The sequence below is a fragment of the Egretta garzetta genome, unplaced genomic scaffold, assembly GCF_000687185.1.
Source record: "Egretta garzetta isolate BGI_Z169 unplaced genomic scaffold, ASM68718v1 scaffold287, whole genome shotgun sequence".
NCBI lineage: Eukaryota > Metazoa > Chordata > Aves > Pelecaniformes > Ardeidae > Egretta > Egretta garzetta.
This window is the reverse complement of record NW_009260435.1, coordinates 8,805,541-8,831,301: the sequence shown is the minus strand read 5'-3', so window position 1 is coordinate 8,831,301 and position 25,761 is coordinate 8,805,541. Positions and strand designations below refer to the sequence as shown.

General features: G+C 37.3%; 1 protein-coding gene across 1 annotated transcript in view; it reads left to right on the top strand.

The window, feature by feature from the left end:
- The window catches only part of TEX9 (testis expressed 9), a 26,587-nt gene extending 837 nt beyond the window's left edge, over nucleotides 1-25,750 (top strand). The window contains exons 2-12 of the mRNA XM_009643845.2: nucleotides 2-82; nucleotides 1,022-1,085; nucleotides 2,640-2,710; nucleotides 6,367-6,415; nucleotides 7,423-7,508; nucleotides 8,986-9,164; nucleotides 12,990-13,072; nucleotides 15,432-15,605; nucleotides 19,843-19,977; nucleotides 20,464-20,598; nucleotides 24,455-25,750. Coding sequence (XP_009642140.1) covers nucleotides 2-82; nucleotides 1,022-1,085; nucleotides 2,640-2,710; nucleotides 6,367-6,415; nucleotides 7,423-7,508; nucleotides 8,986-9,164; nucleotides 12,990-13,072; nucleotides 15,432-15,605; nucleotides 19,843-19,977; nucleotides 20,464-20,598; nucleotides 24,455-24,532 — 1,135 coding nt within the window. The 3' untranslated portion in view covers nucleotides 24,533-25,750. The remainder of the gene's footprint in view (nucleotide 1; nucleotides 83-1,021; nucleotides 1,086-2,639; nucleotides 2,711-6,366; nucleotides 6,416-7,422; nucleotides 7,509-8,985; nucleotides 9,165-12,989; nucleotides 13,073-15,431; nucleotides 15,606-19,842; nucleotides 19,978-20,463; nucleotides 20,599-24,454) is intronic.
- Nucleotides 25,751-25,761: the final 11 nt, after the last annotated feature.

Genomic DNA, 25,761 nt, shown 5'->3' with positions numbered 1-25,761 from the left:
CGCCCGGCGACCGCCTGCCGCCCTCCGCCGCGGGAACCGGCGTGCTGAGCGGCGACTTGCTGGCCAAGGAGGCGGCGTACAAGTAAGGAGGCGGCCGGGGCGGCGGCCAGGCCCTGTCACCTCAGCGTTACCCCGCTCGCTGCTGGTGTCCTAACGGAGTTTACAGTTAATCCCCTGTATTCGAGTCCCTCAACTAGTTCCCCCCCAAAGCGTACCGATGGGAGTACCAGAAGCAACGTGTTAACGGTCTCCCGGCACGGTACGGCCTTCCTGCCGCCGTTGTACACGGGGTAGGCTGCTCCAGGCCTCACTTCGGCCCTGCAGCATTGGACATCACATTTTTCTCCATTTAACACTGATGTTACTTTTAAATTATGAATATGTAAGTGCTTACGCCTGTTAAAAAAAGCTTAAAAGCTCTAAAGCTTGTGACAAACGCAGTGAAATCACATTTAAAAGCATTTGCTCTGTTACCCTTCAGTTGTCAGCCGCCGTGAACTGTGAGGATTTACAAGGAGCCATGTCTCAGAAACTTAGTCACACTGCATAGAAAGCCACGAAGTGAAACATGCAAGACCACAAGCTTATTTTAACCTGTACATACGTATAGCAACACATTTTAATTATATGATCAAGTAATGTAATCATACATTACTCCTTCCCAAACCCCTGCTGCTAAGTATACCTAAGGTAAGGACTGCGTTAAAGACAGAAAGTATTGAGGAAATAAAGATGTAAAATGTTTTTTTAAGCAATGACATGGCCAAAGCAAGGACACCATTAGTGAATTATAGTCTAAACCTTACTGTTAAATGGGTATAGGTGTTTTATTACTATTGATTTGACAGAAACCCAGGAAATTGTTGAAACACAACTTTGATAGTACCCTGAAGTATATTTTAGTGTTGATTTGTAGGGTTTATTAAAATTTCACATAGTTCAGGCAGAGGGACTGTCATGCTTACACTCACGTCCTTTAAATCTTAAAAAAACTGAGTGACAAGCATTCTTACTCTTTCAGGCGACTGAATGCAGAATTAGAAGCAAAAACAGAAAAACTGGTGCGTCAGGCTGAAGAAGTAATGGTGAGTAGGTTATGCAGACTGTTACATAACTTAGTCTTGGTTCACATGCACACAGGGTCAAGTTTCAAAAGAAATTTAGACCTTAACAACTAAAAGTATATCGATTTCAAATGCAATCTATGCTTTTAATCTTTTTTTTTTCAAAATTGTAAACTTCTACTAAAAACACTTCCAAAAGAAGTTTTTATATAATTTCATCAGGTAGGTAGATGTTCACATGGATGCGTAGAGCATTTGTGCAGATATATACATAAAACCACAAGAAATTTGTTTATGATGTTTAGGAAAGTTATGTGTAGGTGGTTTTATGTCTTAAAATACTAAAAAAAGTTATTTGAAAACCAGATATTATTGCAGTAACATCCTAATGAAATAGGATCTACATTGTTCAAGCTGAAAGAAATACAAAGAATAAGCAACATAACAGAAAATATGTAGTTAGTAAGAAGGAAACTCTTAAAACAGAAAAATTTCCTGGTTATTGTCAGTATTATCTTTTAATCGTAGTGTGGCTGTGTACCAGATAGAACCAAGTTTTTATGTGAAAATTAGACAAATTAAAGAAAGGGAACAGGGGAGGTATGATTTGTACCCAAAACAGTTTGGAAAAGGTGTTCTGCATATTAGATATATTAATTTGAAGTGCACTCAAATAAATAAGGCTTAAAAAGCAAATTAAGTCTTCTGGAAAGCTACACTTATATGCACTTTTCCTACTGTTAAAACTTCATTTTTATGTCCTGTGAAAACATACTCTCTTGAGCTGTGGTAAGCTGAGGCTAACTGCTTGGCATTTGAACAGAAGCAGACAAATCATCCAAAATAGCATCTAGTCTCTTTCCTTTAAAAAACAGCAACAATAAAGCCACTTTTTTTTTTTTCCTTCTCTAAATAAAGCAGAAGATCAAATACTCTTAGGACACTTAATGTACCACATGGCACTGCCGGATTGCACAGATATACATTTAACAACAAAAGAAAAACAGTCTAAGTTTAAAAAAAAAAGCCAAAACCAAACCAAAAAAAATGCCAAACAAGACAACTGCATTTTGTTCTGCATCATGCTTTCTAACTGTAACTTAGCAACATAGAAGCTATCTGAACATTCAGACTGAATTGTTCTCTAATGTACATACAACATACCAGTGTCCAATTATGGTCATATGAATAAAGATTTATTTTTGAGGCTTATTGTGCAATATAGAAAACTGAAAGTTTGTTCCACCTGCTGTGCATTTGCTACTCCTATATTTCAGAGAAAAAGGAGGAGGGTAACAGCATCTGAAATGATGTTAAGTTGGGCAAAAGTTTTACAGGCAAAAGGCAATTGCATGTTGTGGAGCAGAAATAAATGTTGGGGGATAGCAATGGCATTTTAATTTTTAGCCATCTTTTCCTGTGTTTGAGAAGGTCTTTTCCACAGTTGACTATAGATTCCATTCTTTCTCATAGTAGCCTGTAGTTGTTGTGATCTGTGATTTACAAATATGTAATTAATCTTTAATGGATTATATTCCCCCAAAATTTACTACTTTTTTTTTTTTTTTTATAAAGAAAAGCCAACAGGAGATACTATCTAGGCCAGTTTCAGTACAGGCTAAGTCACCTGAAGACAACAGACAGAGGTATGTGCTTTACAACTGCTGCATATAATTCATGGGGAATCTTTCATGCTGATCCTGCACACCGTGACTTGCACCCTAGTCATGCTCCTGTTTTATCTAATCTTTGCAACACACTAGATTGGTGGAGTCTAAATTTTTTCCTACTATTTGAAACAGTTGATACTAAATAAGTGTCATTCCTTGTTATTTCAAGGAAGTCTTAATTTGCTGAAATGTTCTGTCTAAGATGCTAAGTAATGCTGATATCTGCAAAAAAAGCAAGATCAGGTAACAGGTTTTATTGCAGTACAAAACAGTAAACACTCATCAGTAGATGGTTTTTAACCAGTTCAGCTGACAAAGCAAGGAAATAGATGTTGGTTCACATTTAACTTGGCCTAAATGTTCCCAGGACAGGAAGTGCATGATAAAAAAAACAAACAGAAAAACCAAAGACAGACAAACATTGAGCTGCCACCCTCTGGAACCTGGATATCATTACATTTCTGAGGCCGACATACCTTTGGCCTGTATGAACATTACATGCAACTGTGGGTTTTGGCCTGTATGTTGAAACCCGTTAGCTCTGGGGTGGATACATAGCAGTATTTACATAGTTGTTCAGAGGCATGATTATTTACTTAGTTGTTCAAGGGTTTGTATATTGATAGTACAGGAAGTGGGTGAATTTAAGATAGACTAGTACACAGTTTATGAAGGATCCTAAACTTATGATGCACCTAATATGGGTAACAAAGATCCAGGGCCAGACTACAAGGTGCTTCAAATGTTAAGCTGCAGTTGGAAAACTGTTTTGAAATAGTGTATATGAAAGTCTGCTAGAGAAGATCAAATAATTACTTCTGTGCAGAGTAAAAGTGAAAACAAAAAGGTTTTTTATGATTGTAAAAGGGTTTTTCAGTACACAGGAAGGTGTGACAGGAAGACTGTGATAGAAGCCTGGCTATACCAGCAAAAGTTTGCTACTATAGTTAAAATTATTCCTGAGCTATTTTAAAGCCATATATGTCAGTTGTAGAGGGGGAAAAAAAAAAAAGAAACTATATGTTATCAGTATAATCGTTCTTTGCAAATGAATTCTGAATTTTGCTTTATTTTTATGTTCTGTTAAATGGATTTTGAACAGTAAACAGAAGATTTTTAAGAACTTTAAACTGGAGTAGAGTTATAGGGCTGTTTTATGAAGTCACATGATTGGAGGATTCAGCCCCGCAAAGGGGACAGCTTTGGTGGTATACATTTGAAATAAACAGGAATGCTGGAAGAATTAAAAAAAATATTGGCAATTAACAAGTCAGAGTAGCAGCTGATCTACCAATTACCTACATAAATTAAAACACCTTAAAACAACCACAGTCTGTGTTCTGGTAAACATTTATGTGAGAGAAGAATTGACATCCCATGCTGTAGTGAAAAAATTAGAAATGTGTACTAGGAATTAGGCACACTGATTATCCATGAGTGAACATTGAGGCCATTCAATTAGATTAGTTCCAAGTGTTTAATATTTAATTAACATTTTTTTTTCTTTCAAAATTGTGCAAGCAGATAGGCCATAAATCTAAAGCAAGCACTTGAGATATTTTTGAAATACCCATTTGAAATTTCCATTGATTCCTGTAAGGAAAATGAACGCTAAAGCAACTGGAAAGAAGGGGAGAAAATGAAGCAAAGAGGTAGTATCAGGGTGGGGGGGTGGGGAGAAAGACAGATTAAGAAAAAAAATGAGTAAGCAAAGTAAAAAAAAAAGGGGGGGGGGAATAAATATTTAAATCACTCTTCGAGTCAGTGTATATTTTAAAATACATGATTTGGAGTTTTTATAGCATAATTTTTGCAGAGAAGCTTGAATTACATGGAGACAAAGCACCTCCAGTGACACCACACTGAAATCAGCTTTTGTTTACACTTTCACTCTTCGGAGCATTGCCAGGCTCATGGCGATGGGAACTGTACGCGCATGGGCAAGCATGCTATAGGCTTTGAATAGGATTAGCAAACACAAAGGGTTTGCTCATGCACATGCATCTTGTGTTTACATGCTGAGATGGAATTGTTAAACATTAGCTTCTGTTTCACCGTTGCCACAATCCTCTAGCTACTTATTTGTATACCTTTTCAGGATTTACACATTAATTTCACTTACCAAACAACTACAGAACTGTATTATGAGGTTTTAAAAATGGGTTGTCATGTATGGGGAAGAGGAAAGAAACCATTAAGATTAAACAAGTTTGAGGAATTCAGTGGACAATGAGGGAGGTTTTATGTTTTGCTTTGTTTGATTTTATTAAAGGCGGCCCTGAGAGAACAGGTATAGTAGGAACAAATTAGTCTATTGATGGAAAGACCATTATTGTTTTCTTGAGTATAGAAGGTGGTGTGTTTTCATATTTTTTCAGAGTAACATAACCTATTTCTGTGGCAGCAAATCCTCACCTTGTGCATGCTCCTAAAGCTAGCCAATAGGAAGGAAGCATGAGGAAAATAGGGTAAATAGACAAAAACTAATCATCCTATTCTTGAAGTCTGTTGCCAGCCACACACAGATGATTTCTCCAGGTTTTTTTTGGATTAATAAAATCTGGAGCTTTGTGCAGATAATTCTTGTTGATGAATGGATGTCTGAAATTTTAAAAGGCAAGATCTAAACAATTGCTCAAATCAGCCAGGCAAAAAAATTGAGGTGACTTGATGTGCCTGAAATTTAAATTTTATTCCAAGTCTTCTATAAATCAGCATTTTAATTGAAGTAAAAAATAAAGTGTAATAAAAACGTAGCCTTTCAGTGCAATAACACAGATTCACATAGTTTATTCTGAAAGCAAAAAAAGAACATGACAAGAAACTTGACCTGAATGGTACACAGCATGCTAAAATTTTCTTATTGCCAGCATATTTTAAAAGTAATCATTTAACAAAGTTCAGTTACTAAGAAGCATTTTTTTCAGCCAAAAAGCAGATAAGAAAGCTGCTTTTCTAATCCTGATTTTTCATCTGCAAAATGCATACAATGTTTATAATACATATTTCAGAAAACATTCTGTGAGGCTTAATTTATAAATCGCTCCTGCCTCATATTCACTTGATAGTCCTTGTTAATTGACTTGACAGCAGTCAGTCTGAGCATACAATTACACTCCCTCTTAGGATGTAGAGGACACTAGTTTGTATCTTCATTTTTTTTGGTATTAATTCAGGGATTTGTATGTCAGGTAGGCGTATTAACCACTGAGCTGTTGGTGATCTTTGGTTAATGGATTATCAGTCTGTCTTGTTGAAGCTGATAACACTCTGCATACTGGCTAAGTACACCCTGGTACAGAGAATCATTGATCTAATAAGCCAGTAGCTGCAGCAGTCGCCTGAATTGAAAGATAGGAGATTCAGATTCTGGTACATAAGTAAACTGCTTTATTAGATACCCTGGACTCACCAGGTGATTTAGATAGCAAATGAAGTAGAATGGAAAGGCAGAAAATGAGACTGAATTTATGTATAGTTTTAGTATATGTTCTCACCTTAGCTATATTGATTATTCTAGACATATAAAGTGTTATTCCCCTGATTCTGACAGGGGGTGGGGAGTGTTGAATTTTTATTGTGAAATGTTTATTTTGATACATGTGTTCAGTGAACTTTTTTTTTTCCTGCAGAGATCTACTCAGTCCTGAAGTATCATCTCTCACACACTCAAATGCCAAGGTATTGAAGTCAAAACTATCCTGGTTAATTTATCTTCTAGTATAATTTCCACATATTACTTCTGATTCTGAGGCTGTGCTGCACTGGGGCCTTACATGGGTGGGAAGCCAAAAGGAAATTACGTTCAAAGCAGTGCTACAGGGACAGTGTTACCAGGGTTTCCGAGTGGCACTGGTGGTTAAGTGGACTTACATCACATTTAATTTTTGTGTTCTAAGTTTCTTCATCTGTAAAGCATTGACAGAAGTGTTCAGTGTTTTGAACATCAATTTAAGAATTCCAAGTGCAGAATATTACAATGTCATTCATTTCTTCCATTCTCCCCCTTCTCTCCCCCAATAGTATAATACTAAAGACAGTACTACTGTCTTCTAGATACAATAATAAGCGAGTGGTCAAAATCACTGAATACAGGAAGGGAAATATAACTGAGAACGGAGGTTGACACCAAGAACAAAGGCAATAGTCTCTAATTACAATTACATTGAATCTTTTAGGAAGTAAGATAAAACTTCCAAAATATTGTCTTCAGTTATTTATCAGAATACAGTAGAAAAAAGCCCAATTGTTGAAGAATATTTGAGTGAAAGTAACAAAAATATTGTTGATCTTCCTTCTACAGGGAATTTATAAGATTAGAATAATGCATAAAAATAGCATGTTTTTGAAGGTATAATAAGCATTTTTCAAAGAAATGCACTCAATTGACAGTCCAATAATTAATATCTTGATAATAGCTGAGAGCCTTGCTTATCATGAATTTACTACGAGTATGTGCAAAAACTCCCACAAGCAAATGACTATTGGCTGTATTATAATTTGGGCATACAGACATGAAAGTTGAAACATAAAGACGAGTGCAAATAAAGCTGTAAAATTGTGCCTTTGAAAGTTTGAAAAGCATCCTTAAATCTGAATATATGAAAAAGAAAAATACCAAAAAACACTAGAAAAAAGTAATTCCTAACTAACTAAAAAAAATTACTACTTTCTGAAAAAATTTGTAGCTAGCAAACAAGAAGAAATGTGCTTCCACGCCCACAGCTCAGAACAGACCGTACTCTGGAAGTAAGGGAAAAAGAACAACTTCAAGGTATACTATAGCCATCTCTCTCTACTTGTAATAAAATATTTTAGTTGCTATTTTTGTCTATCGTTATTTTTATTCATGTGTGCTTCTACATTTATCTTTATTTGTATAAATAAATGTATCAAACTTTTGGTCCTCCTTAGTTAGCTCCACCATGTAGCTATCTCTATTTACTTGCATAGAGCGCCAAAAAGTGTTGGGGAACATATGTGATTTATTTTACAACAATGAAACTGTTGCTTTCTGCTCAAGCTCTTCTCAAAGCTGACATTAAACTCTTAACTCCCTCAGTGAAAGGATGTCTAATGAGCATACATGTGGGAAATACATCATCTGAGGCAACATGAGAGAGCAAACTTAGGTGGTGCAGACTGATTTGTGATCAGACTTGTGATAGGAAACATGAGGCCCTTGAGGGTCTCCCCTATTTTGGTGAATTAATCAGGCTCACAGGACAAGAGAGAGTCAGTAATAGTACCACAGTTTTCAGGGGTTTCAAGCTGAAAAGCTTCAGCTTTGTAGATAGCAAATTCAAGGTTGTAAAAACAAGAAATGGACATCTGGGCAAAAGCAAAGAGTAGAGAAATGCATAAAATCCTGGGAATAAATTAAAACTGCCACAAGATATGGACAAATACCAAAGAGGATTAAAATTGTCTGCAAGGTGACAGAACAGGGAATTGACACAGGTCAAGGTTGTCTTTCAGGACTTGGGAGTCACTTGTGGACCCTTTGGACCTCTCTTGGGCAGTTCAGGGGAGGCTGTCATGCTAGCACCACATAATGAGATTTAGAAGTACAGATACAGGACCTGCAGGGTGAACCCAAAGTTGTGGGAAAAGGTTAACGGCTAGAAGGAGTTTGGAGGCTGCATTGAGATGGGGATATATTGGAATAAGAACTTAGAAGCTTCAGATCCTGTGGGAACTAATGTCATCTTTTTATAAAGGAAAGCTGAGGAGCAGATGTGTCACATGCCTTGTGTTTTGGTTTTATGAAAACTTTGGAATGCAACTTCTAGGATCAATGAGGTTTCCTAGGCCAGGCATAATGATACAGAAATTGTGGTAGTATGGTAGGAATATAGCTAGAGAGGACAGAGTTCTAGAAAAGTTAACATGCAGGGGATAAAAAATAGCAGAATTTAAGGCAGAAGATAGTAGCTGAAGCCAAGAGAACACTCCCCTGTTTCTTTCTTCTACTCTGATTTAATTACGAAGTTGTTGGATGAAACCATGCCAAAATCTTCTCAGGTAGAAAATGGTACTGTTTCTCTGCCTCCTACATTATAATATGTAAATCCTGAAATTGTTTATCTGGAATATGGTAAAGGTATCTTACCTAAAGAAAATGAGAAATTGCCATCAATGCATCTTTCAGATGAATGCAAGCAATGAAGTTGCATTAGGTAAATACGCTATGTTTTCGTAAATTTCTTTTTGTATTATAAATTTAAAATCTAGGGTTTTTTTTTTTTTAGTTCAAAAATAAGAAACCTGGAAGTACAAAGTGCTGGTGATGTTGCAGTACTGGAAGATTGCATAGATTTTTCTTTAGCAAGAACAATAAGCAAAATTGAAGAAAAACTAGAGAGAGGAGGCTTACCAGGTTGTCTAGATGATGATACTATTCCAGGCATTGGAAATGAAATTGGAGCAGGTAGGTTTCCTCCCATGGTTAAGTACTTTTATTCTTAATTCCTGACTATTCGAAATGGATTCTCCTGGGGAAAAAAAGTAAGAGTTTCTGTAGAAATTACAGGGAAAGTTCTAAAGCCCTTAAGTTAAAGGAAAAGAAAGTTTTCTTTATGTAGTCCTAGAGGAAGATCAGGCCACATACGAATAATCATGGGAGAAAGTTAATTTTTATCTTCCACCTTTGTAGGAAGACATTTGGATGGTTACACATGTTGAATATATGCGTAACATTTGATTCATTTCACCGGGGAAACAGAAATAAACAATGCTAATCTTATATTTCCAAAAATATGAGCTTGTGCCTTTACAGGAAAAAGCCTTTCCTCAGATCAGTGTTGTAGATCTTAGTAAGTGGCTTAAATGAGGTAACGTTTCAGCTACAGTGCTACTTTCCCAAATCGTGTGTTTATGTTTGTCCTAGAAATAGAATAGGAAAGGGGATTGCAGCATTTGCCAGTGAAGCTAAAGGCATGATGCACATATGTCTTCTTGGCTCTAGTGTGACAGAAGTGGGTTTATGTAGTTTCTTACAACACTAAAGCAAACATGAAGTCAGAGATTCACTGCAGTAGTACAAAATGCCCCAAACCTCTTCTTTTAACAGCTTGATGTCAAGAAGCACACCAACACAGAAATAGCTTGATTTCTAACCTCATGTAATTCTATGCGAGTCTGCTGTTAGTAAGTCTCCCAAAACAGATCCTCAGCTATTTTTTCTTATAGTTCTTGTTCCCAAACTAAAAAGAAATTGCTTTGGACTGCATTGAAAGCTTACACCAAATAAATTCAAGGTAGCTCAAGAAGAGTTACTACTGGTGTCTAGTAATTGGGTCTTGTGGACCAAGAGCATGTATTTGAGTATTGAGAATTGTTTCTGTAGCTATAATGATGAAATGAAAATACTCTCAATTGATTTTTGTTTATTAAATTAGATATTGACTATTTAGAACACTCTGAATGCCTCATTAGTATGCTAAATAAGGTATTGCAGAGCATGCTAGCAGTGTCAAACTCACAAAACAGTCAAGAGTTTTCACAAGGAATTAGACATAGATATTAAATAGGCCCTGTTACAGCATGGGCTGATCCCATAGTGAGAATCTTCTAGTAAGGTATTCTTTAGGCTTATGTGCCTGTGCTAGACTTTTTAGGCCAACACGCTGATAAGGTTCCATAGCATTGTCCTTTCCCTGAGCTCCTTACAGTGCTCTTTCTGGACTTCGGTTCCATAGCTTTATTTCATTATTACAGGTTATCACAGTGCAGCCATTTTTCTGCCAATGCAGTAGCTTACACATTATTTTTCTCAGGGGCTTTTTTTGTGGGTTCTAACTCAACTGCAGTAACAAGCAATGATAAAAACACACAGACATGTAGAAGACTGGCAATGAAGCTCTATTTTTATCTCATATAGCCTCACACACATGAACAAAATACCTGAATGTGTTGTCGCACTTCACGTTAATCTTCAGATTATCTCAGGAGTTCAAGACACCTATTCTTTCTTGTAGGATGTAAGAGTCTCAGATGTCCTTTTCTTGTTTACTATTCCCTAAACTGTTGGTTACTTTATAACTTAAAGCCATCCTATTGATAGCCCTCCCCCTTGTCAGCCTCATCAGGTGATTAAAATTGACCAATTAGGAAGCTAATTGTTTAGTTATCTTTACCTCTTGTGAGAATTCAAACGAATTTTGGATGATAGCCACCTCCCAAGGCTGATCTGGTTCTAGTTGTGCTCTTGGATTTTTCAGCAAGGTTTACTACTAAGTGCTCTTAATGACACAGAGCTGTCTAAGACAGAAGTTGTCTGTGAACTAATAAACTGAGTAAAAGAGGAAACAAAATATTAAAAAGAAACAACCAAGTTTTGCAGGTAGATGATCTGTTATGGAGCTTGCATTGTTCAATATACAGAAAAATACTCTGGAAGAAAGGAACGATTGCTGGTAAAGAAATTTGTATATTAAACAATGATTTTAGGATCGTGAAAACTGACATTGAAGTGTTGTAGAAGAATCTCAGTGCTGAGTGAGGTGATGGAATTGGAGGTTTATATTCAGCATTAAAAAGTGCAAAGTAGTGCTGATTGATAGAAAAAACAACTCCAATTACACCTACTTCTGAGTTGGACTTTGTTTAGCTATTACTAATTAAGATGTCTCCAAAAGCATAACCTTACAGCTTGTTCACAGTGGAAAAGACAAACTGATTGTTAGAAATCCTTCAGAAAATAACAGAAAACAAAATATTGTACTGTTATCGTTATGCTATTGTATAATTGATGCTACCCCCTCTTGAGTGTGACACACAGTTCTGCACACCCCATCTCAAAACCAGGATGTAGAACTAGGAAAGATACAGGAAAGAGTATTAGTAGCAATTAGAAGCATGGAACAACTTGAATTTGAATCTTCAATTTGAAAACAAAACAATTGAGGGCAATATGAAAGATTCTGTAATGAAAACAGTAATGGTAAAAGGAAAGCTGTCTTTCTGTAATGCAAACACTAGTAAATGCCACATTAAACTGGATCTAAAGCAAGCCCTACAAAGTGTTTTTCTTTCACATAAAGCATAATTAAATTAGCCAACTCATTGCCACAGGATATTGTGAAGGCCAAACTACAATATGTTTTATGAAGAAAATCAAACACCTTAGTAGTATAGAAGTACATGAAAGAGCATTAAACTTGATGGCTTCAATATGGTTTCCATCTCAGGCTAGCCAGTAGTTACCAGAATCTAGCAAGGATGTAATAGGAGGAAAAAAGTTAGTTCTGCATCTTATTTTTTTGTGGTGTTTTCCTAAATCCTGCTTATTATTAGCCTCGGCAGAGTTACAACTTAAGCTGCAATTGACAGTTGATAAGGGAAAGTGGGTGAAATAAAAAGAATTCCTGTTACAGCAAATGAACATATGTACCCATTCATCCCTTCACATTCAGCTCCAGATACTACTCCTCCACTTTATTTTTTTCCCTTTGTACCTACTGTGAATAATGGTTATTCCTGTGTTACTCAGCTTGATCCTCCTACTGGTTCCATGCTTTGTGCCTGTGGAAGTTCAGGGGAGTTCCTCGTGAATGATCTGGGGAAAGGGTGGGGAATAGGTGGTAAAAAACCATATTGTCCATGCACAGCTTGTTTTGTCATGACAGTAGTATGCTTCTTAGCTGTGCAAGAGCGAGAAAGTACTTTGTTTGGGAAAAAACCCCACCCTCATTAAATTGGTTTAATTTAAAACTATTAACTGAATAATGTTAGCAGTGTACTTTAAAAAAGCATAGACTACTGTGTGGGAGGGGTATTAACCTATTACAAGGGTTTTGCAGTCTACATTTAATTCCTTGTTGTGAGCAGTTTAAAACTACTTTGGGTGTAACTATGCAAATTGCAGCTACAGATTGATTTCAGTGTAGACATACCCTACAATATAGTTTTCTTGACTTCAATCTCAAGGAACGCTGTAATGTATAAGCATAGTATGATGAAAGTTTCCAGTAAGTTTCAATTTTGAGAATTATGAGTCTTCTATGTTTTAAAGATGTCAAGTTCAGCCATTAAAAGGAAAAATCTATACAAAGCTTTGCCTAAGAATGAGAAACTTGCAACATTTATTTATAAATCTGTTTTTATTTGCCTGTTTCTCTTTAGTAATTGTGAACAACATAGTGTGTTTTTGAAAACAAGAAGGTGAAAGTAAGTTCTTACATCAGTCTTGCTTCTTTTCTGCATTGAATAATGAGTACTTGTGGATATTAAGTGTAACTTTTTATGTTCACAGAAGCTCAGATCAGACTTCTTCAGGTACAGTTACGTGTTACACAGGAAAAGCTGGATAGCGTAGTGTGTGAATGCAAGAAAAAGGTAAGAGCTGAGTTTTCTTATCTGTAGAAACGGAATAGGTTCCCCTTTAAGAAGGAATCACAGCAGAATTCCCTCAGCTTTCCTTTTCAAGTATTAAAAACTAAGTTAGTTTTTTTTTAAATTTCCTAAGAATTTAGAGTCAAGAATAGTAATTTCTGTATAAATGTGATCTTGAGATAAAAGTTTGTGAAGTGTACTTAATGAAAAAGAATTTGAGGCAGGAAAACCACTGGAAATGAAGGTGTGCCCCAGCCATAGGGACACTGTAGTGCTGCAGAGTGCCCTAGCCATCACTGTGGGGAAGGAGAGTGTTTCCAGAGCCTGAGAAAAAGGAGGAGGATATGGTAGCAGTCAAACACAGATGTTGGTATGCAGAGAGAAGATGAGTGATGCCCAGAGCTGGGTGATGGGAGGAGAGGGATGAGAAATAAAAAGCCTGAGAAATTTAGTCAGGTGCTTTGGGTGTCCTTGGTGGAAAAAAGTGTGGAAAGTGCTGATCTGTGATCCACTTTAAGTGGAATATTGTAGTCGAAACAGAAATCAGGCTTTGTCTGTTCTCGAGGTTACACTTGCTGCAAAGGACTGTATGTGGAATTACATACCTGGGCAGATCAGACTGAAATGAGGGCAGTGTGAAGGTACACTGATATTTTACTGTTAGAGTGTACTACAGGTGAGTTTTGTGATCTGCACTGTCTGGCAATATGTTTTCAGGTGATGCTCAAACATCTCTTGAACTGTAAAACCTTAAATTGTTTGTGTCTGTCTGCCAGAGGGATCACCTCCTTTTCACACATTTGTAATCAAGCAAGGCTTTTGAACTAACTTTCCATTTTATGCAATTAGATTATTCTTAGTTGTGGTCTCTCAGCTTCAGAATGCTTTTTTCCACCTGTTCCCCAGGCCCAAACATGATGATGACATTCTGAACATATGGCAAACCACCTATATGCTTTCTCTCAAGCTTTTAAATTAGAGTTAAGAAGCAGGGTGATATTAAATAAGGTTTTTTGAGATAGGTATCTGGAGAAAATCTTTAGAAGGAATTAGATTTTGATATTTTATGTCTGTACTTTATACTTTATTTCATCTTTATCAATACAGTTGCTTCTGCATTTCAATACTTTCATGCTGTGATCTGAAGAAAGTTGTTACATTAGATTTTAAAGACATTTTTAATTTCCAAATCAAATACAGTTTTGTCAATAGCTATTGAACTTCATCGTTGCATGCCAAAAATACTAGAGAATTCAGTTACTATAGCAGATGACAGAAGACAACCTTGTACCTATTTTGTCCTGCTCCCATAGCACTATGTATGTAAACACATCTTTTTGGGTACTAGTTTCTCTGGTGTGAAAATAATTTATTACATTCAGAAGGTCACAAAAATTTCATACTTGCAAAGCGTTGAGCTAGATTCTGGGTTTTCTTCCAATTCACAGTCCAATTACTATAAGGAAGCAATAAATCTGTTTTAAATATAAAGAAGTGGTGTGTGCGGTCATGTGAAACTTCAGGCAAAGCACATGTATTTCCCAGGTGAGAAGCATGTATTCCTAGGGCTGAGAGGACAGGAGAGAAAGACTTGTTTTCGTAGAAACTCCATTTTCTCTATGTGCCTTGATTTCTTTTTCTTAAAGAAATGAAGGGCATAATGCATCTCTGAAATAACCTACATTAGTATTCACTTACAATGTTTGAAAGGTTATAAAAGAAAAATGCCTTGAAATTATAATGCTTAATGTGGGATGTAATTGCTAGTAGGTCATGAAGCTAATACAGGATTCAGCTGATGTTAAGAGAATCTTGAATTTGAATGCTTGATGTATCCTGGATCATTAGCTTGCTTTTAAGTCAAAAACAGATAATCTCCTAAAACATAATGGATTGATTTATCAGTAATTATATTCTCTTCTTTTTGCCAGAATTTTTCCTAATGTGTGCATTTAGCTATTCTCACAAAAATGTCACAAAATATCTATGTGCCACTGTTAGTTCTCAAAACCTTTGAGCTATAAGAAATTAAATGTTTTACATACCGCTACAAGACAGTTCTGAGTAAAAGACTGCAGAAAATTAAATGAGAAGAATGTTACTGTTTTTTTAAGTATTGTCCTGATAAATTGGTGGTTTGTTTTCTTAGTTTGTCTTAGTTGTTTCCTTTATTAAAATTGCTGTGAAACCCATGCTGAATTATCTAAACATTTAACAATAACGTAATTTTTAAAAATCGTTATCTCCATATCAACCATATGTATATTTTACTGCCATTTATTTACAAAACATTACTGTTGCATTATCCTACTGCTTCGTTGCAATAATTTAATTGGGTTTTTTGCTAATTACTGTCAATCAGGATGATGAAAATCAGAATTTAAAATCTCGGCTTAAAGATACTGAAGAAGAAACCAGCAGACTGCAACGAACAATCAGCATGCAACATTCTCAGACTGAGAAGTACAAAATGTTGTCACAAGAAGCAAACAAAAAAAGTGAAGGGTTACAACAAGAGGTCATTGCACTAGAAAAGGTATTGCAGATATTAGTCTCATTTATCTCACGAAAGGGAAGAAACCACATCAAATGACCCTCTGTACCCTAGTTTGATAGATTGGTATCCAATGATCCCATTAGCGTTTCAATCTCTGATAAGAGTTTTAGAAATTGTATTTTTAAATGGTCTAATCCCGGTTTTAAGGGAACAAATAATATATTTTGCTAATTGCTTTTCTTCTGCTTCTACAATCATGTATTACTGTATTTTAAAATTAAATTCTTGTATGAAAGACCAGCAAGAGGCAGAACAACCTTTTCAGAAACTGCTGTCAATTTCACAAAGCAATCTTGAAAAATAGAGGGAAATTTTGTGTTTTCTGGGTTTAATTATAATTGTTATTTCTGGTTATAAGAGTTTTATTGTAAACTGTAGAGCCTGGTGATCATTTTGAAACAAACCACCTGCAGCTTATATTAGTATTTCTGCAGGTAGAGGAAAGGATGTGTCTTCGTTCTTGAAAATGGACTGTTGGAAAAGCAGCTGCTCCAATTTGGATGAATCAAAATTAACCTGGCTCCTGCTGTAGGCCACATATGCAAAATTGTATACGTGCCTAGTTGTAGCAGATGGCCGGCATACACAGCTTTGTTTGTTTGGAACTTAATCTAAGAGCAGCATGTGTTTTTCTTTAATTACTCAGAGCTAGAGAGGTTGACTTCAAAATCATGTACTACATACAGTATTGTGTAGTACATGAAATGTAACCAAGAGAATGTTTCACTTAAAATTTGGGGAAAACAGAACACAACTCAGCCTAACAAAGTCTCATTACACTTCCATTACTTCATACTATGCATTTGTATGGGCATGCTTTCATCTTAACGTTATGTAGTTCTGGCATTTTAAAACTAAAATGTTCTAAGCTCGTGTGTTCTTTTTGTGCAGATGCTTGGAGGTTTTAATTTCCTTTAAATAAATACCCTGATTGTTGATTCCATCAGGAAAAATGTTCAGTAGCAGTACTGGTACTACTCATTGGCTCACAGTAAATAGGGCTAAGAGACTGACAAAGTCATTTAGTCCATTCTCTTAAACCAAGACAGGATAGGTTATATCCAAAGCATCATGGACATATATTTGTTTAACCTGTACTTAAAGCCTTCTGTGGTGGCAATTTCCATCATTTCCTTAGACAGTCTATGCTGGTTCTCGTACACAGTCACAGTTAGAAAGTTTGTCCCAGTATTTAGCAGAAGTCTGTTGTGATGAAAAGTTTATTCACTTGTGCTGTACAGCTACCATGTCCAAAATATGGTCGCTTTCCTCACTTTGCTCTGGATTTACCATACTCAGTTGCTTCAGTTATTCCTAATAGGTTGTGTTTTCTAGAATTCTCAAGGCTACTGATCAGACACAGTCATGACAAATAGTGGTAGTTCATTAAAATACTGAGAAGGTAAAAAAGGCAGGTATATGTAGTGAATGGTTCTCTGCCAATTCAGAAGTTACTTTACATATTTTTCTGATAACAAAAATCAACTGCCGAAACCATGCATTTAAAAATCACTTCTCAGTAACTGCTTAAATCTCCTATGGAGTTAGCAATCTGAAAACTTTTATTCTTTAGGTGTGAAGTATTACTCAACACTATATAATTGATGTAGTTCTGGCTTAATTCTAGACATGTTTAAAAACAATTTCCTGTGAACGCGGGCCTGAATTTGTACTGCTGTGCCACTAAATTCTGAAGACTCATTCAGGTCAGAGAAGATTTTCCATACAACTGAGGTAGCACAAATGTAACCTCTGATTTTGGGGCTTTTATTGCTTTTTTGTGATCTCTGTTACAACATAAATAATAGAAGACTTAAGTTGTGATATATGCTTTCCCAAGCTTCCTTAGATTATCAGCAATTTATGCAATTTCATTAATCCCCCAGCTACCTTTTTTGTATGTGCCTAGGCAAAGATTCTCGTGTAGTTTTTCACAATTAACCTGAAATATGGTAATTAGTTTGTTATTTTTACATTTCATTCTTTTGGTGTTTGGTCTCTCTGAATGGAACGCCCACCTCAGGCAGCAGCTGAATTCTGATGCTCCTTGAAACTTCCATCCTCTTCTTTTCAGCATTCCTTTTTTTTTTTTTTTGCAACTAGCTGGTCTAATAAATATCACCTCTCCTGTCTTTTTTCACTACCTGTCTACAAGAATATTCCTTCCTCTCTCACTTGTTAATTCAATCTAGCTATAACGTTGGATAAAGGTCAGGGAGAAACCAAAGTTGTGTTCTTACTCCTTTTAAGGCTTTGTGCAGGGATTTTATAATTTGCCTTGAAGAAGGGCTTGTTACGCACACATTCTCTCTCAAATGTTTTTGGGTTGGGCAGGTGTTGCTGAGCTTTCTAAAGATAGAAGTGCTGTGTATGCTTGCTACTGGGAGGAAAGACAGCCTGCTAGGAGGGTTACTCACAGATGAGCTCTCTGGTATCACACCCCTACTGATACTCAAGTGCCTCAGGCCCTCCAGAACAGTGGAGAAAATCCAGAGATTGAAATGGGATGCAGTTTTAGAATATAATGTTTCTCTAAGAGGGGGAAAAACCTACTATGTGAGAAAATTAATCCACCTTTTATTTAACGTATTGAAGAATTGGCAGAACCCTTGCCTACTTACAAAATCAAATACTTATTTCAGGCATTTTTAAGATGAGAAACTTGGAGTCAAATATATTTAAGAATATACCCTCACTGGGTGATTTGCAGAAAATCCTTGGTAAGGTATTATGTATGACAGTAAATGTCAAAAAGACCTAAGAGAATTATTAGAATGCTTCCATTAAATTATATGGTTAGCTGATACATTTGCATTGCATGCAGACTATTTTTTTGGTCACTAAATGCTTAAAAGGCTATATTCTAAAGCTTTTCATATTAATGCAGAATAAAATACATAGCACAAAAGATTTAGTTGACCCTATTCACAGGTCCGTCTTCTTAATACAAGAGGTTTGCCCACTGTGCAGCTTTTCTGTGGAAACATAGGGGTCAATTCCCAGCAAACGAATTTGCGTTCCTTGATGATGCACGTGCATGTGTTCCAGGGAGGGGCTCTGCTGCCCAGCTAACCAGGCTTTTACCCATCTTTTTCTAATCAATCAGGTGGACAAGTTAGTGACAAAATATAAATGTTGAAGCAACATCTGTTTTATGTGAACTCTTGGAGGAGGCACATTCACCAGTAGAATTTTGGAGGATTAATGAGATGCATCTTACTCTCCTGTTTTCTTCATCCATTTTGGAGAAGATTCAAAGCTTCCCATAAATACCTGTTTCAGTCATAACTTTACCATAACGCCTTTGCTGCATACACTTGTCAATTAGTATGCATTTATTGGATAAGTGATGTGGAAATTAGAAGTAACCACGGCAAGAGCTGGTATGGAATTGAGAAAATAGAACGGTTACTCAGATATAATGTGGTCTGAGGGTATAAGGTTAAGAACAAGCCCCTTCTCTTGGGGGCTAACCCTGATTTGGTTAAAAGAATCTTTCTGTGCCCATGACTAAAAATTTGATAGTATTTTTTCTTAAAAAGTACCATTTCTTTTTCACAAATGAAAATACGTGCTTTTTCTGCCATAATTGTTTATTTCTTCTACTTTGTCTTTTATCTGTATTCCCTGATCTTAAATCTCGTTATTCTGTTCCTCAGCTTGGTCTCTTCTCATTTCCCCACTATGAAATACTATCATCGGAGATGAAACTGTTCTGATTTTTGCCATAAACACTTGATGAACTGTTCTCTGCTAGGTGAAATAGTTACTACCCTCAGCCATCTTCAGTAGGCTGTTTTAACTTTTTATTGGTAATTGCATGTAGTAATTTCTGAGGAAAAGAGGTAAAAGGAACAGGTAGGAAGAAGCAGCTCCAGAGCTGCCACAGAGTGGGCATACCGAAATGTTTTTCTTTTTTTCTGACTGAGCATACAAGGTTTTTCAGTTACTCCTGGGGTCTTACGTGATCAGCCCCACAATTTTTCTAAGAGAAGTTTAAAACAAAGATGAGAAAGATTCCTTTCCAAGATTTCAAAGGAGAAGAGGATGTTTTAACAGTGAAATTAATGGTCTTTGAGACAGATTCTATCTGCAGGCCAAAGAAGTCCACAGACTCTAAGTTTTCAAGGGTGAGCCTTGCTGTAAATGTGTTGTCTGTGTGGGATTCATTAAAATACCATTATTCATAATGTTTGTTTTTATCCTTCTTAAATAGGAATTGGAGAATCTAAAGCGTGTACAAAAGCAGGCTGCGAGCAGTCAGAGTGCAACAGAGGTTCGCTTAAACAGGGCCCTGGAAGAAGCAGAAAGGTATAAAGTGGAGCTGAATAAACTGAAGCAAAGCACCAAGGTACAGTGGCTTCGGAAAACAAGTTCTGAGCTGTAACCACTCAGTAATGCTAGATGAGACAAAAGGCCTGATTGGCTTTGGAAGTACCACGTCTCTTACAGACAGGCCCCAAATTAACTTAGACCAAGTTACCAAAGGTTGATATGTTACCTCAGATGACACTAATGCAACCTGTGCAGGAGGAGGAAACGTACAGAATAAATTCACAGCCTTTCTGATTTTCCTCATTTGTGTGGAAATTAGATGTGTTTAGAAAAAGGGAGAAGTGCACATACACATCTAATATATGCACAGGCAAACCGTGGCTGTTATCTTTGATATTTTCTTTTTTTATGTTTTGATGCGGGAGTATTTTGATTAATCCCATTTCTTTTCAGAAATGTCACTTGTGGCTTCTGTTTGTAATTTTGTTATGTAATACCGAGTTTCATTGGGTAAAGCACCAGTTCCATAAATAATACTTCTCTCCTTTTCTTCTCATGGTAGAATGTAGCTAACCAGGAACTCAAAACAATTGAAGAATTAAAAACAGAAAACAAGAAACTGCAGAAACAAAAAGGAGAGCTAATGATGGGTTTTAGAAAACAGTTAAAGTTAATTGATATTTTAAAGAGACAAAAGGTAAGGACCAGAGTACTGTTACATTTCAGTTACCCCCCTCTAGCTAAACCTGTCTGGGTAATCGTGTAAACTAGAGCCCCAAGACGGGGACGTTTCAATGCAAGGGAGCAGCAGCCTCCCTCTTAATAATGCATATTACTAACATTTTGCTTTGTACTAAAGGCCGATTTTCTTTCGAATTGACCCCATTCCTAATGTGGAACATGCCCTGTCATGGTGAAGGTTTACTACTGACAAGCTTTAGGACCGAGAGTGTCTGTCTTTTTCAAAACCAAATACTGTTCAGGCAGTAACAGCAGCTGACTTTGGTGCTGTGTCAGTAGAACCCATTTGACCATGTGAGATTTTTTTTTTTTTTTTTAAAACTTTTTCCCCCACAGCATGTTAATTGTTATATCAGCAGCTGCAACAGCATGCCCCTCTCAGGAGAAAGCCATTACATTTCAGGCCTATATTCTTCCTGGGTTCTCAAAGCATGTTCTTTGTTAACGTTCTTTCTTTTTATTTCTATGCTGAGGTGTTCTATGCATGTACAATTCTGCCCAGGTGCAGATCTCCTTGTGTGTCGGGGGGAAAAAAAAAGAGAGTACTTACCCTAGCTGTGAATTTACTAGATTGAAGGAGGGGAGTTAATCTCTACCTTTTGTAATTCCCAGAATATCATGCATACTTCGAATCACACACAGGGTAGTAACATCTGCATGGGTGTTCCCAACCACACTGCACATGCAGCCTGATTTTGAAAGTCGTTTGGTTTTACTCTCATATCTCCCTCGGGGGATAGAAGGGGGAGGGCAGGGGCTACTGCTTTCCAGTTTCTTTAGCAGCAGAAGCTGAAATTGCATAGAGGTTGGGTAGCAGAATACTTGCTGACAATTTGTGCTGAACACAGTGATACAGTTTTCATAGAAAGGTATTGTAGTGAAAATGGATTAATACTTCAGATAGAATATAGCTAAAAAATGTGTTTAACTATCATATTTTATAAAGCTGTACTGATGTCCCAAAAAGGAGGGGTTTTTTACTGGGAAAGAGAAACCTTGGACACTGTGGAGTGGGTAAATACCTTTCTATTTCTCAAAATATATTTTCAGGCTGTCAAATGAGCTTTGACAGTACAAATGGGAAGAAGTACAAATGGAAGAGGAGAGTATACTAAAAGATGCTGCCCATAGCAAACAGTTTTCCACTTACTGACACATTTAGGTCTTATAGTTCCATCACACCTTTCACTTACCAAATACTTGGGATTGCGTGCTATCATTTGTATCAGTTTTCCTTCTGAGGCTGCACGAGACGTGCAGAGCTGTAGGCTTCACAGCTGTCTAGACAGGATCTTAACATCACGGAGTGGTTCACCTGTGATGCTTACTCTGCTGAATCGAACGTGATTCATTTCAGGATGGAGTTAACATGCTGCCTTTTGTGCTCTCAGAGCAAAGCTGTAGGAGACCTAAAGCAAGCAGGGTATGGTGAGGTGCTGAGCAGCAGCACTGGAGAAGGGCTGGTCTTTGAGCTGGGAAAACAGAACATTTGATTTACCCTTTGAGCGCTGCAGTGACCGCCAGAGGTTTTGTAAACACTCTTGAAGCTATTGGGCCCCTGTAGAGAAAGAACAGCGCTGTATGAAATGGCAACTTCATGTAGCAATATACCTATGCTTATCCTAAGAGTTGGGAATCGTGATATGGACATACGCCCCTGAACCTGGAATGCCTCTCCAGGGTAGGACAAAGGAGGGTAGGTAATTGGAGTAAGAGGAGCTGGGGCTGCCTGGGCATTTCCAGTGGAAGAGAATTTTTCTGGCAGTAACAGGATGCAGAAGAAATCTTAGGGATTCAGCTAACAGAAATAGTGCTAGCTCAGCCTCTGGCTGGCCCTTCCAGCTCTTCAAGTTTACTTTCAGAACTAAAAAAAATACAGCATTCACTCAAAATATACTCCACACATGATACCTCACTGTAGCTCACTGTCCTCTGGAACATGAATTCATTTAATGGGTGTCAAAGAGCAGTATTTCTGTTTGTGAACTAAAAACATTGTCTCAGATAATGTCTTCATTAAATATTTTTTTAAAAAATTACAAGTACTGTATCAGAACCACAGATGGTAGAGGAAGCCGCTTACCTTTTATTATAAAAAATGTTATTTACTGACAGAGGACGGGTGTGGCTGGTTCTCCTTTCAGAACAGACTAGGCTTGGAAGAACCTGCAGGAGAACGGCACTAACTGCTTTTTACAGCTTCTGGCAGAAGGCAGTGGGTGAGGGCAGCTAAAGCTCACATGTGCTCAGCATACATAATCACCTGAAGAACTTCAGGTCTGTGTCACACAAGCCTTTTGCTGGATGAATGAGGAAAACCTGATTTGGGCCATTTGTGTGGCAGAGTCAGACATGCAGCAGGTACAGCTAGCCTGAAGGTGAGGATAGCTACCACATGAGGAACAGGAGAGGGAAAAAAATCCCCCAAAGGTATTCAGTATCAGTAGTAGGATGAGCTGCAGCTGGCAGTGAGTAGCTGCTGGTGTTCCAGTTGGTCTCTTCAGACCATTCTCTGCTTGCCCTGAGAGACATTTTAATAGGAAAATCTTAGTTTTAAAAGGATTAATGGGAGTTACTCAGAGCTTTACAGAGCTGGAGGGCGTTACACTGCCTGTGGGAACTGCAACACACGTTGTTGCTGTTTTGAACTGACAGTATGTCTGTATGTAAAAAAAACCCACAACAGGTTCCTTGTAGGCAGGGATTGTTGCCTGTTCTTCAAAGCCTAACCATTTTACTAAAATTTGCAGTAAAAACTATTTAGCTGGGACACTTTCCACTTTGAATGACAGTAGGTAAAAAGATTGTACTCTGGTGTGGGGAATGAGGTGTGGCACAGCTGTGACCTCTGCTGTGACATCAGCTGGAACCCAGTGAGCTTCCAGGGCTTTCCAGCTGGGAGCTCTCCGCAAATACACTGATCCTTTAGTACTCATTTTCTCACCCAACCTTGATGACCCTGATGACATTTTTCCAAGCAATTGCATTATTTGAACAGAAAATATCCTTGTTATAAGTTAAAAAGGTCTATTTGTTCCTTTCGGTGTTCCACTTAAAGTAGCGTGCTATGTAGTGGCAATACAAATTCAGAACACGGTATGATTTTTAAACATGTAGATACGTACATGTATGGGGCTGCGTGTGTGCATGTGCCATGATGGACCATAGATGTATGGTGCGATACATGGCAACACAGCTACCAGTGGTCGGCTCCTGGTGTTTCTTGTTAAGGTGTAGTACAGTTACTCTGTGTTTTGTGCTGATTGTTAATTTTTAATGGTGTTACATTGTTAAAATCCTGTTAAAATGTTAAATGTTAAAAAAATTAATATTAAATCACACAAATTAGAGGTGCTAGCACACTGAATCTTAATGATGTATTGGATTTGTAATAGCTTTAAAGTTAAGCTGTATATTGATCAGCTTGAAACAGTGTCTACTGGTTTTCTTATGGGTGTTCTTTAGAGGTCACAAGAGTTGTCACATTTTCAGTAATTTCTGTGCCTCATTAAAATGGAGATATTTTAAAAGCAATATAAGGAACGAAGAAAAGCTATTGGTCCTGTTTTACTAGAGCTGAAGTTGCAATGTTTAGCATAAAATTTATCACATTATCCCTACACTATAGATTTTTGCAGAAAAATACAAGCTTCAGCTTAAACAGGTGAACACCCATCAAAACCAGACTGTGAAAAAGCAGAACGACACAGTTGAAGCCCCTGTCAGCTCTCCCAGTTACATGGGGTTTTGCATTGGTCATTGACACTATTTTACCTTCTGCTCCTAATTTTTTTCTCTTTTCTTTTTTAAAGATGCACATTGAAGCTGCTAAGATGCTTTCTTTTACTGAAGAGGAATTCATGAAAGCTCTTGAGTGGGGAAATTATTGATTGCATAAAAAAACCAACTTTATTTGAAATACCAAGTCAGATGGTACATTATTTTGGCACTGTGTATGAATGCTTGTTAATAACAACAGTTAATAACTGTATAGCCCTGTGAACTGATTTTGTTAATTTTGCTTATGTTTAAATCGTTTAACTTTTATAACCCTGATGATAGCTTGTGTTGTAATATTGTATGAAATACAAATTTCTGCTGAAGTTCCAGGGCAAACTTTCCATTCTGTAATGAGCGGAGAAGCACGGACCATGCAAGGAATATTCTAACAGGTGAACTTTGTTACCAGTTTGCTCTGTTTTAGCATTTAGAAATGTAACTGATCTAAGGTAATATTCAGTCCAAAGAAGTCAGGGTTTGGTCTCAGAAAATTCCTTGTTGCAACAGAATAAATGAACCAGTGATCCAGCAGGGAAGAAAATGCCAGGTCCTTTTTAAAACACGTGGTTGGAAAATTGGCCTTGTTGTTCTCTATAACAGATCTCCCCTCAAAGCTGGGAGCTTAAATTAGACACCAGACCAACAACAGCTCTTTGAGAGAAATGCTCATCACTTTTTTTAGCTGTTACATCTTACACCCTTGGAGGGCAATACATAAGACTTGCCCCTGGCTCTCCAGCTAGGCTCCACCATCCGATACCATGGCATTGTTTAAAACAGCTGCTTTTGTCAAGGTGAAAATATGAAATCTTTCTCTGGCCCTCAGCTGCTGCTTTGGGATACAGGCAGGAGCGATGGCTCCACATGCACAGGTGCTCTACAAGCACGACATCCTTAAAGATTTTATGTCATCTTTATAATCAAGAACTAGATAAAAGTTTGAGTGTAGACGAGCTGAGCACATCACATGTACGTTAATGAACAGGAGCAATAAAGGTCTGTGCTGCTTGCGCAAACCTCTGTCAACCCCCAGCTGTTTCAGTGGATTCCTCCCTTGAAGTAGTGGAGTAGGAACACAGCACATAAACAGGGAGTTTATGCACAGAAAGAAAGGTATGAACAGTGATTCTGACCTCAAAATGGAAAAATGTCTCTGCTTCAATCCTGCTAGCAAAGCAACATGAACTAACAGTGAAACGAGTAACTCGGAGTTACCCCTCTGAGATGAGAGAAGCTCCATTTACACTAGAGTTGTAGTAGTGTAATGCCAGCGCAGATAAATCTGTCCATAACAACCAGTAATAGTGCACTAAGGGAATCTTATCGTCCGTACTGAAAT